General features: G+C 28.3%; 1 protein-coding gene across 1 annotated transcript; it reads left to right on the top strand.

Moving 5' to 3' along the window:
• Window positions 1–3,237: 3,237 nt before the first annotated feature.
• Window positions 3,238–18,314, top strand: LOC115004747 (bile salt-activated lipase-like). Its single transcript, XM_029426418.1, is given in 13 exon segments — window positions 3,238–3,389; window positions 3,602–3,752; window positions 4,279–4,398; window positions 4,950–5,147; window positions 7,148–7,278; window positions 13,173–13,280; window positions 13,518–13,604; window positions 13,606–13,642; window positions 14,259–14,445; window positions 15,782–15,985; window positions 16,378–16,575; window positions 17,092–17,199; window positions 17,424–18,314. Coding segments are annotated over 13 exon segments (1,665 nt in total). The 5' UTR covers window positions 3,238–3,335; the 3' UTR covers window positions 17,506–18,314.
• Window positions 18,315–18,966: the final 652 nt, after the last annotated feature.

An 18,966-nucleotide genomic window follows, 5' to 3' on the forward strand; every position in this document is an offset into this window, starting at 1 on the left:
TTAATTAATCACTCAAAAATGTGAGAGATATTCCTGAAATTAGATACAGATAATTGTCAATAAGAATGTCTCTAATAACATATATACAACGGATAACTGTCCGTGACGTAACATTTCCACATCTTCTTCTTTAGAGGAGCGACAGAGTCGAGTGTTATTCGCAGTGAGGCTGCAGCGCTATCAACAAGATGATTAACTTCCCATCCGGGGTATCATCCCCAGAGTTTCTGTCTCTCATGTGGCAGGTTGCCACTTATAAAGTTTACGTCAGGATCATGAATCGTGGCTGCGCCTGCTGCCCTGGTCCTGCTGGACAACGGGAAGCCTTATTGACATTTTCCTGGATTCATCCAAACTTTCTCTTTTTCAACACAACATCATTTCTGTCACATGTTGTATTTGTACTATGTTGTTTATCCTGTACACACGACATCTATTGCACGTCTGTCCGTCCTGGGAGAGGGATCCCTCCTCAGTTGCTCTCCCTGAGGTTTCTTCCATTTTTCCCCCTTTAATTTTGGGGTTTCTTTTAGGAAGTTTTTCCTTGTGCGATGTGAGGGTCTAAGGACAGAGGGTGTAAGGACAGAGGGTGTAATGACAGAGGGTCTAAGGACAGAGGGCCTAAGGATAGAGGGTGTCGTATCCTGTACAGTCTGTAAAGCACACTGAGACAAATGTATAATTTGTGATATTGGGCTATACAAATAACTTTGATTTGATTTGATTAATTTGGGAGGGACTAAAGTTAGCATTGGAGTCCTCCGTTATATTGATATTGAGTCCTGGTGTTGAATTAAGTGCTGATGGAATCACTTCCTTAAATTTAATCACAGCACTTTCAGATAGACATCGAGCGTAGGATGTTCTGCCTGCTGGCTTGTAGTCCAGTAACAGGACTTCAGAAGTTATTAAAAAATGTTCTGCTAAAAGAGGATTATGTGGACACACTGATAAACTTTCAGTTTCAACACCATATCCCAGAACAAGGTCCAGAGTGTGGTTTAAACAGTGAGTTGGTTCATGTACATTCTGACTGAACCCAGTGAATCTAATATTGAGATAAATGCATTATTAAGGCTCACTATCAACATCCACATGAATATTAAAGTCACCTACAATAATTACTTTATCTGTTTTAAGGACTAAACTTGATAAAAATTCTGAGAATTCAGACAGAACTTCAGAATACGGACCAGGAGGGCGGTACACAGTAACTAATAAAACTGCAAAAGAAGCAAAGAAAACAAGTTCATGTTTAAACAACGAAATATTATCAGAAGTTTAAAGAATAAAACTAAGATGTTCATTTTACTGAAACACATACATATAAATATTAAAACAAGAGATACTGATAGTGTGTGTGTGTGTGTGTGTGTGTGTGTGTGTGTGTGTGTGTGTGTGTGTGTGTGTGTGTGTGTGTGTGTGTGTGTGTGTGAGACACCACCAGCTGTGTGTGTTCTCTGATGATAAGAACTTGTTGAGCAACTTTCAGTTTAAAGTTAAACTCACTTCAAAGTTACGCAGAAACAAAACAACATCTTATTTTTCTGTATATTTCCTTTTTCACAGCATTGATATTTACATAATTATATTTACATAATTAAAATTATATTTAAACTTATATAAACAAAAACATTGAATATTTTGCATTCATGTTGTCACACACAACAACACACTGCAGCTTCACTGTATTCCTATATATTTATTTTACTACTCATACTTATTATAATTATATCTTCATACGTTATATCAAAGAAAATATATTATAAGTATATTTTTTAAATCACATGTATTATGAAATCATCCTTTTGTTATAGTTCTGAGATAAAATAGTAAACGGATAGGAATTATTGTTAGTAAATTATAAAAATAATAAATATCAAAGAAATGAAACAAATACCAAATTAAATTAAAAATAAATAATGGAGAAATAATAATGGTAATAATAATAATAATGATAATAATGATAATAATAATAATAATAATGATAATAATGATAATGATAATAATAATAATAATAATAATAATGATAATAATGATAATAATAATAATAATGATAAAAAAAAAAAAAAAAAAAAAAAAAAAATAATGAATAATACTCATTAATAATAATGATAATAATTATAATGTAATAATAATAATATAATATGATAATAAATGATAATAATTATAATAATAATAATGATATCATAATATATAATAATATAATAATAATAATAATAATACTAATATAATACTTATAATAATGAATAGTAATAATAATGATAATATAAAATATAATAATATGATAATATAATAAATAATAATAATAATAATAATAATAATTATAATAATGAATAATAATAATAATAATGATAATTAATATAATAATAATATGATAATAATAATGATAAATAATATAATAAGAATAATATACATATAATAAATCAATAAAACTCATCTATTGATGAATAAATTGGGGAAATACTAAATATGAAGAATGAATGCAAAAACAAGTCATTTCTTAATAAATAAACATTTTATTAATCCATCCATCCATCGTCTACCACTTATATATTCCGGGAATCGGTCATTTTATTAATACTGTATTTAATTTTAAAAATAACCTGCCATTCTCTGATAATCGAGGCTTTTATTTCTACATTTCTTTCTTTATTGTAAAGGCAGCTTCAGTTCTCCACATGCTGAGCGTGACTCCTCCACCAGGCGGCGCTGCATATCTCTCTATCTGTTTTTAAACTTTAGTATTTAGAAAGTATTTGTCCTGAAGCCACACAAATCTCCCAATCTGGAAACATTTCTCAGGGTCCACCAGGAACATTATTTAATATATTTAAAAATAGTTATAAGTAAAATATACTATATAATCAATAATGGTGGAAATGAAGCTGCAAAACAATCCGACAATAGAGGCACCATTATACTGAAAATAAAGAGATAAAACACTTCAGTGTTTACAGATCTGCAGGAGGACCCAACACAGTGAAAGAGGGAAAATACGATTTTACCCAAAACAAAAGTTTGATAGTGTGTGAAATATTAGACACACGTAGAAAAGTTCGCCCTTCATCGACAGACGAACACAGAAATAATGTTAATAACGATTTATGAGAGTTACAGCTGAAACGAGCGTTTGATGGACAACACGCTGCATCGAGCGCCGACACACGTGATGCTGCTGGAGCTGCAGATAACAGAGTATAAGTAGCAGGTCAGTGTGGGACTGCAGACACACACACAGACACAGACAGGTGGACACACAGACACACAGACAGGCGGACACAGAGACACACAGACACACACACACAGACAGCTGGACACACAGACAGGCGAAGATGTTTTTGGTGCTTCTGCTCGGGGTATGTCTGAGTGCAGCCTCGGCTGCAAAGGTGAGTCTGACTTTATAAAAGTTTTAAAGTTAAAGAGCTTTTATTGTCATTCTACAGACACACATGTTATTATTCTGTGTTTTTTATTATTATTATCATTAAACCGAACATTTAATATACGAAAAATAATAAATGTTTGTGTTTTCTTCATAAAAACAACATTTAAAGATGTGTGTGTGTGTGTGTGTGTGTGTGTGTGTGTGTGCGTGCAGCTGGGCGTGGTGCAGACGGAGGGGGGGCAGCTGCAGGGGAAGAACCACAGGATGAGTTTGTTGTTCCGGAGTGTCGACGTCTTTAAAGGCGTCCCCTTCGCTGACGTTCCCGGAAAGTGGGAGAAGCCGACACCTCACCCTGGATGGAGCGGTGGGTGACCGGCCAGTGTTGCTCAGCGTAAATTATGCGTTTACTAAAATAAACTTGGATTTTCTGTGAGATTTAAATGTTAAATCTTATTCATAAATATAAATATATAAAAAAAGAATTCTGAGACTAAAGTCTTAAATTTACGAGTTTTTTTCTATTGAATTTTTAAGAATTTTCTATAAAATCTATGAGTTTTAATCTGGATAAATTCAGAAATCACAATTTAGTTCAACATAAAATCGTGCAGAAGTTCAATAATGAACATACATACAATATAAAATAAAATAAAAACATCATTTTGGAACCAGAACTGATTTATTAAAATTTGAGGCCGTGATTTTATAGTGACCCAGAAAGACGAGGTTAGCTTAGCTTAGCATAAAGACTGGAAACAGAGGGAAACAGCTAGCCTGCCTCCTTCCAAAGTTACAAATACACCAACGCCAAAAACTATCAAGATCAAAATAACACGTTAATTAGAATAAAACAGAAAATGGAAATAAATTTAAATGTTTGTTGTTTCCAGGAATCCTGAAGGCGGATAAATATCGGGATCGCTGCCTGCAGGTGACGCTGCTGCAGACAAAAACCAAGGGCAGCGAGGACTGTCTGTACCTGAACATCTTCGTTCCACAGGGACGAAAATGTACGTAACGCACACACACACACACACACACACACTTGTTGTCCGACCAACAGTCCAAGACCCAAAATTATTCAGTTTAATAATATAAAGAAATAATAACTTATACACGAAATAAAGATTGAAAAACAGAAAATAAATGTGAAAATGCTTATTAATTCATTTATGATTATTCACTTGTCTTTATATTTCCACATATATATATATATATATATATGTATATATGTATATACAAATATATATGTATATATATGTATATATATGTGTGTGTATGTATGTATATATATATATATATATATATATATATATATATATATATATATATATATATATATATATATATATATATATATATATATATATATATATATATTATTTCAACATTTATTTTCTTATTCTTTTCTATATATTTTTATGGCACTCCTCTGACTCCATACTTCTGTAAATAACTCACAATATATTTATTGTTAAAGTCTTCAGCTGCCTTTTTTTCACGTATTTCAAAGGTTTTTTGTTAAACTTGGATATTAATTAATCTTGTGTTTCTCCGTCAGTGTCGAAGAACCTCCCGGTGATGGTGTACCTGTTCGGGGGGGCCTTCCTGTTGGGGGCGTCCAACGACCTGGCAATCCTCGGGGACTCCCTGTACGACGGGAAAGAGATGGCCGACCACGGCGACGTTATCGTGGTGTCGGTGAACTATCGAGTTGGGACGTTGGGTTTCCTCAGCACCGGAGACGCCCGGCTGCCAGGTCTGAAAACACACATTTAAACTTCTACTGACAAATACCACATCAACAGGGCTGGAAGACATGAGCACACGTATTTATATATTTGTATATTTATATATTTGTATATTTATATTATATTTATATTATATTTGTATATTTATATATGTGTATATTTATATATTTGTATATTTATATATTTATATATTTGTATATTTATATATTTGTATATTTGTATATTTATATATTTATATATTTGTATATTTATATATTTGTATATTTATATATTTATATATTTGTATATTTATATATTTGTATATTTATATATTTGTATATTTATATTTATATTTGTATATTATATATTTGTATATTGTATATTTGTATATTTATATATTTGTATATTTATATATTTGTATATTTGTATATCTGTATATTTATATATTTATATATTTGTATATTTATATATTTGTATATTTGTATATTTATATATTTGTACATTTATATATTTGTATATTTGTATATTTGTATATTTATATATTTGTACATTTATATATTTGTACATTTATATATTTGTATATTTGTATATTTGTATATTTATATATTTGTATATTTATATATTTGTATATTTGTATATTTATATATTTGTACATTTATATATTTGTATATCGAGACATGGCCTCGGTTATCTGTTCGTCTGTCTGTCAGCAGGATGACTTCCTGAAACTTAGTGGATGTCTGCAGCACGAGACAAAGAAGAGCAGACTCGACACACGGACGATGTTTCACTAACGTTAATATTGCGAGATTGTGCTTCATGTGGTGTCGAAATATCTTCAGGGACGTCAGCAAGACTTCCGGAAACTCAGGAAGGTTCTGTGAAAATGTGTCTGTGTAACTGAGTCTGTGATAAACAGCAGCTTGTAGGAGGTCAGTGAAGGCATCACCCCCAAAACACAGCAGCAGCTGAGCCAATAGTTTATCTGTTAAGCTGATAACAAACCGTCTGCTGTCACTCCCAGGGGGGGGGGCCTTCAGGTGCTCCTCTGACGGTCGTTCTTCCGACTTCGGTGTGTTCACCACGTCGCTGCAGAGACGAGTTTCAGCAACACGTTGATGTTTCAGACGTCAGGTCAATATATTCAGATTATTCAACATCACTTGAACGCAGCACAAATCTCCCGTTAATGGTGAAAAATAAAGCGTGTTTATGCTGCGAGTTCTCCGCCGGCCGTCGCTGCTCCGTTTCATTTAACAAGTCGAGCAAGTCGAGAAAACATGAGCCGCTTGAATATCCGACTGAGACGTAAATTACGCTTTAAATCCTTCCGTTCGTCTTCGTGTTTACATGCGATGTATAAATATGGTAATAATCTCCACTTCAACTGCTTCTCGGGAACACGATATCTCGGGAACACGATATCTCGGGAACACGATATCTCGTGAACACGATATCTCGTGAACACGATATCTCGTGAACACGATATCTCGGGAACACGATATCTCGGGAACACGATATCTCGTGAACACGATATCTCGGGAACACGATATCTCGGGAACACGATATCTCGTGAACACGATATCTCGGGAACACGATATCTCGGGAACACGATATCTCGTGAACACGATATCTCGGGAACGCCTCGAGGGGAAGTTTGGCACAAACGTCGACTTGAACTCAAAGATGAACTGATTAGAATTTCAGGGTCAAAGGTCACTGTGACCTCACATTGTCTTCAGTCAAATTCAACACATGACGTGAAGATCGTATGTTTCGCAAAACTCAGTTTGACCAAAGTATTAACATTTTGTGTTATTCCCAGAATATGTGTATGATATCCATCCTGCATCACATCTGTTCGTATGTCACACTCTGATCCCTTTTATATTGATTGTATATTAACTCTATTAACTGCTTCACACGAAACATCAAACAGACAAAGTGCAAAAGAAGTGGATTATTAAAGGACATGTAAATATTAGAGTCATTAAAGAGCAACAGGAAACAGCTGATCGTCTCCTCTCAGGAAACTACGGTCTGTGGGATCAGCACGCCGCCCTCTCCTGGGTCCGCAGGAACATCGCGGCGTTCGGAGGAAACCCCGACAACATCACTGTCTTCGGCCAATCAGCCGGAGCCGCCAGTGCCAGCTTCCAGGTCAGAGGTCATACAGACCTTTTAGTTGTGGTGAAAATACGATAAAACCCGACTTTAAAGTACGTCAACAGGCAGGTTGTATTATTATACGGACATTATACATTATTATTTTTATACATTATACATTATTATTATTATACATTATTATTATTATTATGCAGTATTATACATTTTACATTATTATTATTTATTATTATTATTATTATTATTATTATTATTATTATTATTATATTATTATATTATTATTATTATTATTATACATTATACATTATTATTATTAAACATTATTATTATTATTATACATTATTATTATTATTATTATGCATTATTATACATTTGACATTATTATTATACATTATTATACATTATTATTATACATTATTATACATTATTATTTTACATTATTATACATTATTATACATTATTATTATACATTCTACATTATTATTCTACATTCTACATTATTATTCTACATTATTATTATTCTACATTCTACATTATTATTCTACATTATTATTATTCTACATTCTACATTATTCTACATTTTACATTTTATTATACATTATTATACATTGTTATTATTCTACATTCTACATTATTATTCTACATTATTATTATACATTATACATTATTATTATACATTATACATTATTATTATACATTATTATTATACATTATTATTATACATTATACATTATTATACATTCTACATTATTATTATTATACATTATACATTATTATTCTACATTATTATTCTACATTATTATTCTACATTCTACATTATTATTCTACATTATTATTATTATACATTATACATTATTATTATACATTATTATTATTATTATTATACATTATACATTATTATTATACATTATTATTATACATTATACATTATTATTATACATTATACATTATTATTATACATTATTATTATTATTATTATTATACATTATACATTATTATTATTAAACATTATTATTATTATACATTATACATTATTATTATTATTATTATTATTATTATTATGCATTATTATACATTTGACATTATTATTATACATTATTATTATACATTATTATTATACATTATTATACATTATTATTATACATTATACATTATTATTATACATTATTATTATACATTCTACATTATTATTATACATTATTATTATTATTCTACATTCTACATTATTATACATTTACATTATTATTATACATTATTATACATTGCTATTATTCTACATTATACATTATTCTACATTATACATTATTATTATACATTATACATTATTATTATACATTATTATTATACGTTATTATTATACATTATACATCATTATTATACATTATTATTATACATTATTATTCTACATTATACATTATTATACATTCTACATTATTATTATACATTATACATTATTATTATACATTATTATTCTACATTCTACATTATTATTATACATTATTATTATACGTTATTATTATACATTATACATCATTATTCTACATTATTATTCTACATTATTATTCTACATTATACATTATTATACATTCTACATTATTATTATACATTCTACATTATTATTATACATTATTATTCTACATTCTACATTATTATTCTACATTATTATTATTATACATTATACATTATTATTCTACATTATTCTACATTATTATTCTACATTATTATTAAACATTATTATTATACATTCTACATTATTATTCTACATTATTATTATACATTCTACATTATTATACATTATACATTATTATTATACATTATACATTATTATACATTATTATACGTTATTATTATACATTATACATTATTATACATTATACATTATTATTCTACATTATACATCATTATTATACATTATTATTCTAAATTATTATTCTACATTATACATTATTATACATTCTACATTATTATTATACATTATTATTATACATTATTATTATACGTTATTATTATACATTATACATCATTATTATACATTATTATTATATATTATTATTCTACATTCTACATTATTATTATACATTATTATTATACATTCTACATTATTATTCTACATTATTATTCTACATTATACATTATTATTATACATTATACATTATTATTATACATTATTATTATACATTCTACATTATTATTCTACATCATACATTATTATTCTACATTATTATTCTACATTATACATTATTATACATTCTACATTATTATTCTACATTATTATTCTACATTATTATTATACATTATACATTATTATTATACATTATTATTATACATTATACATTATTATTATACATTATACATTATTATTATACATTATTATTATTATACATTATACATTATTATTATACATTATTATTATACATTATTATTATACATTATTATTAAACATTATTATTATACATTCTACATTATTATTATACATTATTATTATACATTCTACATTATTATACATTATACATTATTATTATACATTATACATTATTATTATTATACATTATTATACGTTATTATTATACATTATACATCATTATTATACATTATTATTATACATTATTATTCTACATTATACATTATTATACATTCTACATTATTATTATACATTATTATTATACATTATTATTATACGTTATATTATACATTATACATCATTATTATACATTATTATTATACATTATTATTCTACATTATACATTATTATACATTATTCATTATTATTATACATTATTATTCTACATTCTACATTATTATTATACATTATTATTATACATTATACATTATTATTATACATTATACATTATTATTATACATTATTATTATACATTCTACATTATTATTATACATTATACATTATTATTATACATTATACATTATTATTATTATACATTATTATTATACATTATACATTATTATTATACATTATTATTATACATTATACATTATTATTCTACATTATTATTATACATTATACATTATTATTATACATTATACATTATTATTATACATTATACATTATTATTATTCTACATTATTATTATTCTACATTCTACATTATTCTACATTCTACATTATTATTCTACATTCTACATTATTATTCTACATTATTTTTATACATTATTATTATTATACATTAAACATTATTATTATACATTATTATACATTATTATTATACATTATACATTATTATTATTATTATTATTATACATTATACATTATTAATCTACATTATTATTATACATTATTATTATACATTATACATTATTATTATACATTATTATTATACATTATACATTATTAATCTACATTATTATTATACATTATTATTCTACATTCTACATTATTATTATTATTATACATTATTATTATACATTATACATTATTATTCTACATTATTATTCTACATTCTACATTATTATTATTCTACATTATTGTTATACATTATTCTACATTATACATCATTATTATACATTATTATTACACATTATTATTCTACATTATACATTATTATACATTCTACATTATTATTATACATTATACATTATTATTATACATTATTATTATACGTTATTATTATACATTATACATCATTATTATACATTATTATTATACATTATTATTCTACATTATACATTATTATACATTATACATCATTATTATACATTATTATTCTACATTATACATTATTATTCTACATTATTATTATACATTCTACATTATTATTATACATTCTACATTATTATTATACATTATTATTATACATTCTACATTATTATTCTACATCATACATTATTATTATACATTATTATTCTACATTCTACATTATTATACATTCTACATTATTATTATACATTATTATTCTACATTCTACATTATTATTCTACATTATTATTCTACATTATTATTCTACATTATACATTATTATTCTACATTATTATTATACATTATACATTATTATTATACATTATACATTATTATTATACATTATACATTATTATTATTATACATTATTATTATACATTATACATTATTATTATACATTATTATTATACATTATACATTATTATTATACATTATTATTATTATACATTATACATTATTATTATACATTATACATTATTATTCTACATTCTACATTATTATTATTCTACATTATTCTTCTTCTACATTCTACATTATTCTACATTCTACATTATTATTCTACATTATTTTTATACATTATTATTATACATTAAACATTATTATTATACATTATTATACATTATTATTATACATTATACATTATTATTATTATTATTATACATTATACATTATTAATCTACATTATTATTATACATTATTATTATACATTATACATTATTATTATACATTATTATTATACATTATACATTATTAATCTACATTATTATTTTACATTATTATTCTACATTCTACATTATTATTATTATTATACATTATTATTATACATTATACATTATTATTCTACATTATTATTCTACATTCTACATTATTATTATTCTACATTATTGTTATACATTATTCTACATTATACATCATTATTATACATCATTATTCTACATTATTATTCTACATTATACATTATTATACATTCTACATTATTATTATACATTATACATTATTATTATACATTATTATTATACGTTATTATTATACATTATACATCATTATTATACATTATTATTATTATACATTATTATTCTACATTATACATTATTATACATTATACATCATTATTATACATTATTATTCTACATTCTACATTATTATTCTACATTATTATTATACATTATACATTATTATTATACATTCTACATTATTATTCTACATCATACATTATTATTATACATTATTATTCTACATTCTACATTATTATACATTCTACATTATTATTCTACATTATTATTCTACATTCTACATTATTATTCTACATTATTATTCTACATTATTATTCTACATTATACATTATTATTCTACATTATTATTATACATTATACATTATTATTATACATTATACATTATTATTATACATTATTATTATTATACATTATACATTATTATTATACATTATACATTATTATTCTACATTCTACATTATTATTATTCTACATTATTCTTCTTCTACATTCTACATTATTCTACATTCTACATTATTATTATTCTACATTATTCTTCTTCTACATTCTACATTATTCTACATTCTACATTATTATTCTACATTCTACATTATTATTCTACATTATTATTATACATTAAACATTATTATTATACATTATTATACATTATTATTATACATTATACATTATTATTATTATTATTATTATACATTATACATTATTAATCTACATTATTATTATACATTATTATTATACATTATACATTATTATTATACATTATTATTATACATTATACATTATTAATCTACATTATTATTCTACATTATTATTCTACATTCTACATTATTATTATTATTATACATTATTATTATACATTATACATTATTATTCTACATTATTATTCTACATTCTACATTATTATTATTATACATTATTGTTATACATTATTCTACATTATACATCATTATTATACATCATTATTCTACATTATTATTCTACATTATAGGAAAACTTCAGATCAGAATCAGAATTTGACCGATCAAAATTTGAGCAACCTAAATGATTATTAATTATTATTATTATTATTATTATTATTATTATTATTATTATTATTATTATTTATTAGGACACTTTTGGATTTGAAACATGCGGATCGAATTTATTAAATACAAAGTTATTAGGTTAACTTAAAAAAAATGTTTACCTTTTCTGTCTGTCTGTCTGTCTCTCTGCCTGTCTGTCCCTCAGATGCTGTCTCCCTACAGTAAAGGTTTATTCCGCAGAGTGATCACACAGTGTGGTGTGGCCCTCAGCCCGTGGGCTCTGCAGAGGAACCCGATGGCTCTCACTAAGAAGGTCCACAAACACCGTTCAGCTTATAAATACATATAAATATAGATATAAATAAATATAAATATATAAATATTAATGTATATATAATTACATATAAATATAGATATATATAAAAAATAAATATATATGTTAATGTATATATAAACACATATAAATATAGATATATATTATATATATATAGCTTGTAAATGTGAATCAAACTGATTCTTCGTTTATTAAATGTTGTTTTTGTTCCTGCAGATCGCTCGTAAAGTCGGCTGCTGGAGGAAGGATGAAGACGAGATGATCACGTGTCTGAAGATGAGCGACCCGGTCGGTCTCACTATGGGGGGGGAAAATTGACGTGCTGCTGATTCTGGGAAAAGGTCAGAACAACAACATCTGTATTAACTGAAACATGATTGGGAATGAATAGTTTTGTAACACATTTACAGACTATTTATATATTTGTATACATATATATATATATATTATATCTATATTATATATATATATCTATATATCTATATATATAATATATATACAATATATATCTCTCTCTCCACCATATCATCTATATATACAAATATATTATATATATAATCTTTGTCTATATCTATTATATCTATCTAAATCTACTACTCTCTCTCTATCTTTGTATGTCTATCTCTCTATATCTATCTATCTATCTATAGATCTATCTCTATCTCTTGTCTGTCTATCTCTCTACTCTCTATCTCTCTCTCTATACTCTCTCTCTCCCACTCTCTCTATCTATCTCTCTACTGTATATCTACCCTCCCGTATACCGCGTATTTGGGCTTTTCGTGTTCTTCACTCTCTCGGTGTGTAAACGCTTTAGACTAATAAAAAAAATAGCTCATGAACGTTAATGTGGACGCAAGTTGTTGCAAGTCGAGCAGAGATGAACTCTTGGACTGATCAGAAACAAGCTAAAGTTTGTGAGTAATGGTGGAAACCTCTCCGTCCCTCCTCCTGCAGGTACGGTCATGGATCTCATGGAACTTGCTCCGGTGGTCGACGGCGACTTTATCCCAGATGATCCCAGTAAGCTGTTTCACAACGCGGCTGAGTTCGATTACATGGCCGGGGTCAACAGCATGGACGGACACATCTTTGCTGGAGTGGACGTTCCTTCTATCAACATGAAAAATGGCAACATCACTGTGTGAGTACTGAAACACCTCAGAACTACAAGTAGGGACTTTCATATTAGAAAAAGAAAATTGACTGGTTAGACATGCAAAACCAGGATCAGACCCAAAACTCAAGGAGAGCTCACACCTAATGTTCTAAAACTTTAATTCATCACCAACACAAATCTATCATCATGCAATAAAATAGAAACGGTAGAAAATGTCATATGTTTACTCATTTGGAATCCCACAAGGCTCAATTCTGGGCCCACTGACTTTCAGTCTATATTTTAATATATATGAAAGTCATGATACAAAAACACATTAAGTTTCGTCACTATGCAGACAACACTGAACTCTCTATTTAATACTGTATATGTATATATATATATATATATATATATATATATATATATATATATATATATATATATATACATATATATGTTGATGTCAGTGGTTGTCTGTCATTTTACAGTAAGGCTCATAAGATTTTCAACGTAATCTATTATCACTCGCTTTTAAAAATTGTAATAAGGCAGATTTAATAGCATTTAATTTTCAATCATTCCTTAATATACAAAACAAATGTATAGATTAAATATTGTTAAGGGCATGTTGAGAAAAGATAACACAGACTGTGCGGTTACTTTTCACGTCAACACACACAAAGCAGATGAATGTGTTTTATTCTGCAGTGACAGCGGAGGCCACTAAAAACACTGCAAACATTGTGTCTAAACAGGCAAATTAAGGCGTCCTCTGGATGACGATCAGGAATTCAGCCACTTTTCTGCTTTAAAAACAACATCTGTGACATCAGTGTGAGGACGAATAAAACTTTTGTCCAAATGAATCATAGAAAGATGAGATTTTAGTTATTGGTCCAAAAGATGAACAAGTCAAACTCTAATCAATCCCATATCGAGAATACAAGGGTCACTTTTTCATTAAAAATAATATTACCTTAACTGACCTAAATACACCAAGAGTCACACAATATAAAACAACAGGAGTCTACTAACACAATGTTCTGCTTGTATAACAAATAGATTCACTGGTCACTTCATACTTTTCCACTCTTTCTCTCTGTTTTAATGCGCATTAAAAAAACCTGGGTATAAACATTTTTGAAATATCGCAAAAAGCTTTTACACTTGGCTGAGGTGGAAAATTTGTATATGGATAAAAGCAAAATGTCTCAAAGTTCTCGGGTTGATTCTGCTGCGTCATTCCTCACAAGTAATTCATAAATCTAGTAACCAGGCAGCCCAATTTCGACCCGTGAATTTGCAATTTCAACAAAACAACATATTAAAGTTGTGATATTTCGAGATAAAGAGATAAAATGGTAATGTTTGTCCTCAGAAAGGACGTGAGTGGTCTGCTGGTCGGTCTGACTAAAGAGAAGGGAACCACCGCCGTCGACTCGGCCCTCGATGTTTACTCATCTCACTGGGGGATTGCTCCGGAGCCGGAGGTGTTGAAGAAGACCGTGGCCGACATCGAGACTGACTTCCTGTTCCTGGTTCCCACTCAGATCGCCCTCAACCTCCACGCCAACAACACCAGGTAAGCTCTCATTGGTTTAAAGCGACATATTCAATGTCCCTGATGAATGATACGGAAGCAGACAAGGTTCTGTATTTATGTGGGGTACCACAAGGTTCAGTGACGGGCCCCAAACTGTTTATACTGTATATGAACAGTATTTGTAAATTGTTAAAATGTGTTTGTTTTTTGCTGATGACACCACCTTATAGGTGGAAAGGGAATTGTTGTTGAATTTAAGTAAAACAAACTATAATATTTGGTTATTAGTAAATCAATAATCAAGTAGAAAATGAAAATACATTTCTGGGCGTGATCATTGATCATAACATATGTTAGAAACCATACACACATAATGTAAAAGCAGTGTCTTAAAGATATCTTTAGATCCTGAGTTGTTGTTTGTCCCTCAGTGGCGCTCGTACCTACTCCTACCTGTTCAACATGAAGACTCGTATCCCAGGATTCCCTCGCTGGGTGGAGGCGGAGCACGGCGAGGACCTGCAATACCTGTTCGGGAAACCCTTCGCCACGCCACTGGTCTATTTCCCCCGACACCGAGACCTGTCGAAGTACATGATCGCGTACTGGACCAACTTCGCCAGGACCGGGTAAGCTTCCAGCATGCATTCTCAACACCGGTTTGATGTGACTTTTAGTTTAAGTACATTTTGCTGATAATTCTTTTACTTATTTTACTTCTAGTTTAGTATTTTTTGTGTGGCAGTACTTTTACTGCATTAAAGGATCTGAATACTTCTGAAGTCCCTTCTGATATTTTATTAATAATTTTAACTAATTGTTTTAATCCCAAATGCACCCCAAAACATATAATAATAATACATTTTATTTATCGAGCACTTAACGTACTTAAATACGCTTTATATATATCATAAGAATGTACAAAAATAGACTAAAGACTATGTAAAAAATGTCCAAAAAGAGTCAGACAAGTATCAACAAAAAATATAAAACAAACTGTCCGAAAGAAATGTTTGAAAAATATTTGAAAAGAAAGTAAAATAAATAAATAAAAATGTAAAAAAAAATAAAGACACATGTGAAAGTGTTCTGAATCAGTTTGAAGTAGTTTCTGAAACTGGTGTAATGTAAACTCTCTTGTCCAGTGATCCCAATGAAGGTAACAGTAGAGTCCCAGCAACCTGGCCCGCCTTGACTAAAGCCCACCGACCCTACCTGACCATCAACCACAAGATCACCAAGTCCTCCGTCAGGTACGCTCCTGTACTCTGCTCAGCTGTACTCTGCTCAGCTTTACTCTGTTGGTAGTCGTTCTTTGCTCTTTATTTAACTGTGTTTTCATACTGCTCTACTAGCTGAATCTGTTTTATATTCTACTGTCGTTTATTGAGAAGGAAACAATAAAGCTTTGAGAATTTAAGATGACAGTTTAGCGTTAAAGGACACTTGGAGTAATTTGTCTGTTTGGTCTCTTCAGCTACGACCTGAGATCCAACTACGTCACCTACTGGACCGACACCTACAGTCGCCTGCCGTCCGTCAGTAGGGAAGAAATCTGAGTCTGCTGGTTTTATTTGTAACTTTTCTTCCTTAGTGCTCGTTTTGAATAATTACAAACTGCAGGAAGTGAAGACAAGAACAGAATAATTAACAGATTCCACAAATGAACAAATTCTTCTCTTGTGTAATTAATTAAGCTTTTCTTTTTTACCAACTTTGGTCAGCTGCGTAGACTCTTGTGCGATATTTTCAGATTTCTTCATTTTCAGGCTGGTTTTATGGATTTCGAGCTAGTCGTCGTTAACGTTGTGTAATTAGCCCTTTAATAGTAAACATGATGATGTATTTTTGTGGGCAGACCGTAGTTTGATGCCGAATAATTCTCTAATCTACTGTATGTTAGCTAACGCTGGCTAGCAAGTGTTACTTGAGAGGCTTAACTTTAACCAACGTGACCAGATTGGCTGACGCTGAACCCTACATGCTGACTCAATGGATTACCTGAACGACATTTACACACCTGATAGAGAAACCAAACGTGTAAAGAGAAACTTTAGATAACTATTGCACCTGTGGTAATTGTAGGAAACAATTTCCTCTGCGTTCGGTCTCTGGGCATGACATAACTTTGGACACATATCCATACCTGCAACAGACAATACTTTATTAAAACTCATCCGATATGAAGTGTGCGCTAACACCAGCACCAACACAACAATCCTTGTGTCTTATTATCGTGTTTAACCATAGTTGTCTTTTTTTTACATCTGGTATGCTATAAAATTTAAACTCAGCAAGAAAACATGTCAAATGTGTAACTTTAGTGGTTATTAAACTTTAATCTCTCAGGAGATTCGTGTTTGCCTCCGATCTTTGATTTATTTTGCCTCCAGCTATGAAGTATAACAACGTAGTAAAGATATAGTTAACATGTAGTAAAGACGTATAAAGACGTAGTAAAGACGTAGTTAACACGTAGTTAAGACGTAGTTAAGACGTATAAAGACGTAGTAAAGACGTATAAAGACGTAGTAAAGATGTAGTTAACACGTAGTAAAGACAAAGTTAACATGTAGTAAAGACGTATAAAGATGTAGTTAACACGTAGTAAAGACAAAGTTAACATGTAGTAAAGACGTATAAAGACGTAGTTAACACGTAGTAAAGACGTAGTTCACACGTAGTTAACACGTAGTAAAGACGTAGTAAAGACGTAGTAAAGACGTATAAAGACGTATAAAGACATAGTAAAGACGTAGTAAAGATGTAGTTAACACGTAGTTAAGACGTAGTTAAGACGTATAAAGACATAGTAAAGACGTATAAAGACGTAGTAAAGATGTAGTTAACACGTAGTAAAGACAAAGTTAACATGTAGTAAAGACGTATAAAGACGTAGTTAACACGTAGTAAAGACGTAGTTCACACGTAGTTAACACGTAGTAAAGACGTAGTTAACACGTAGTAAAGACGTAGTTCACACGTAGTTAACACGTAGTAAAGACGTAGTAAAGACGTAT

The sequence above is a fragment of the Cottoperca gobio genome, unplaced genomic scaffold (assembly GCF_900634415.1).
Source record: "Cottoperca gobio unplaced genomic scaffold, fCotGob3.1 fCotGob3_176arrow_ctg1, whole genome shotgun sequence".
Taxonomy (NCBI): Eukaryota; Metazoa; Chordata; class Actinopteri; order Perciformes; family Bovichtidae; genus Cottoperca; species Cottoperca gobio.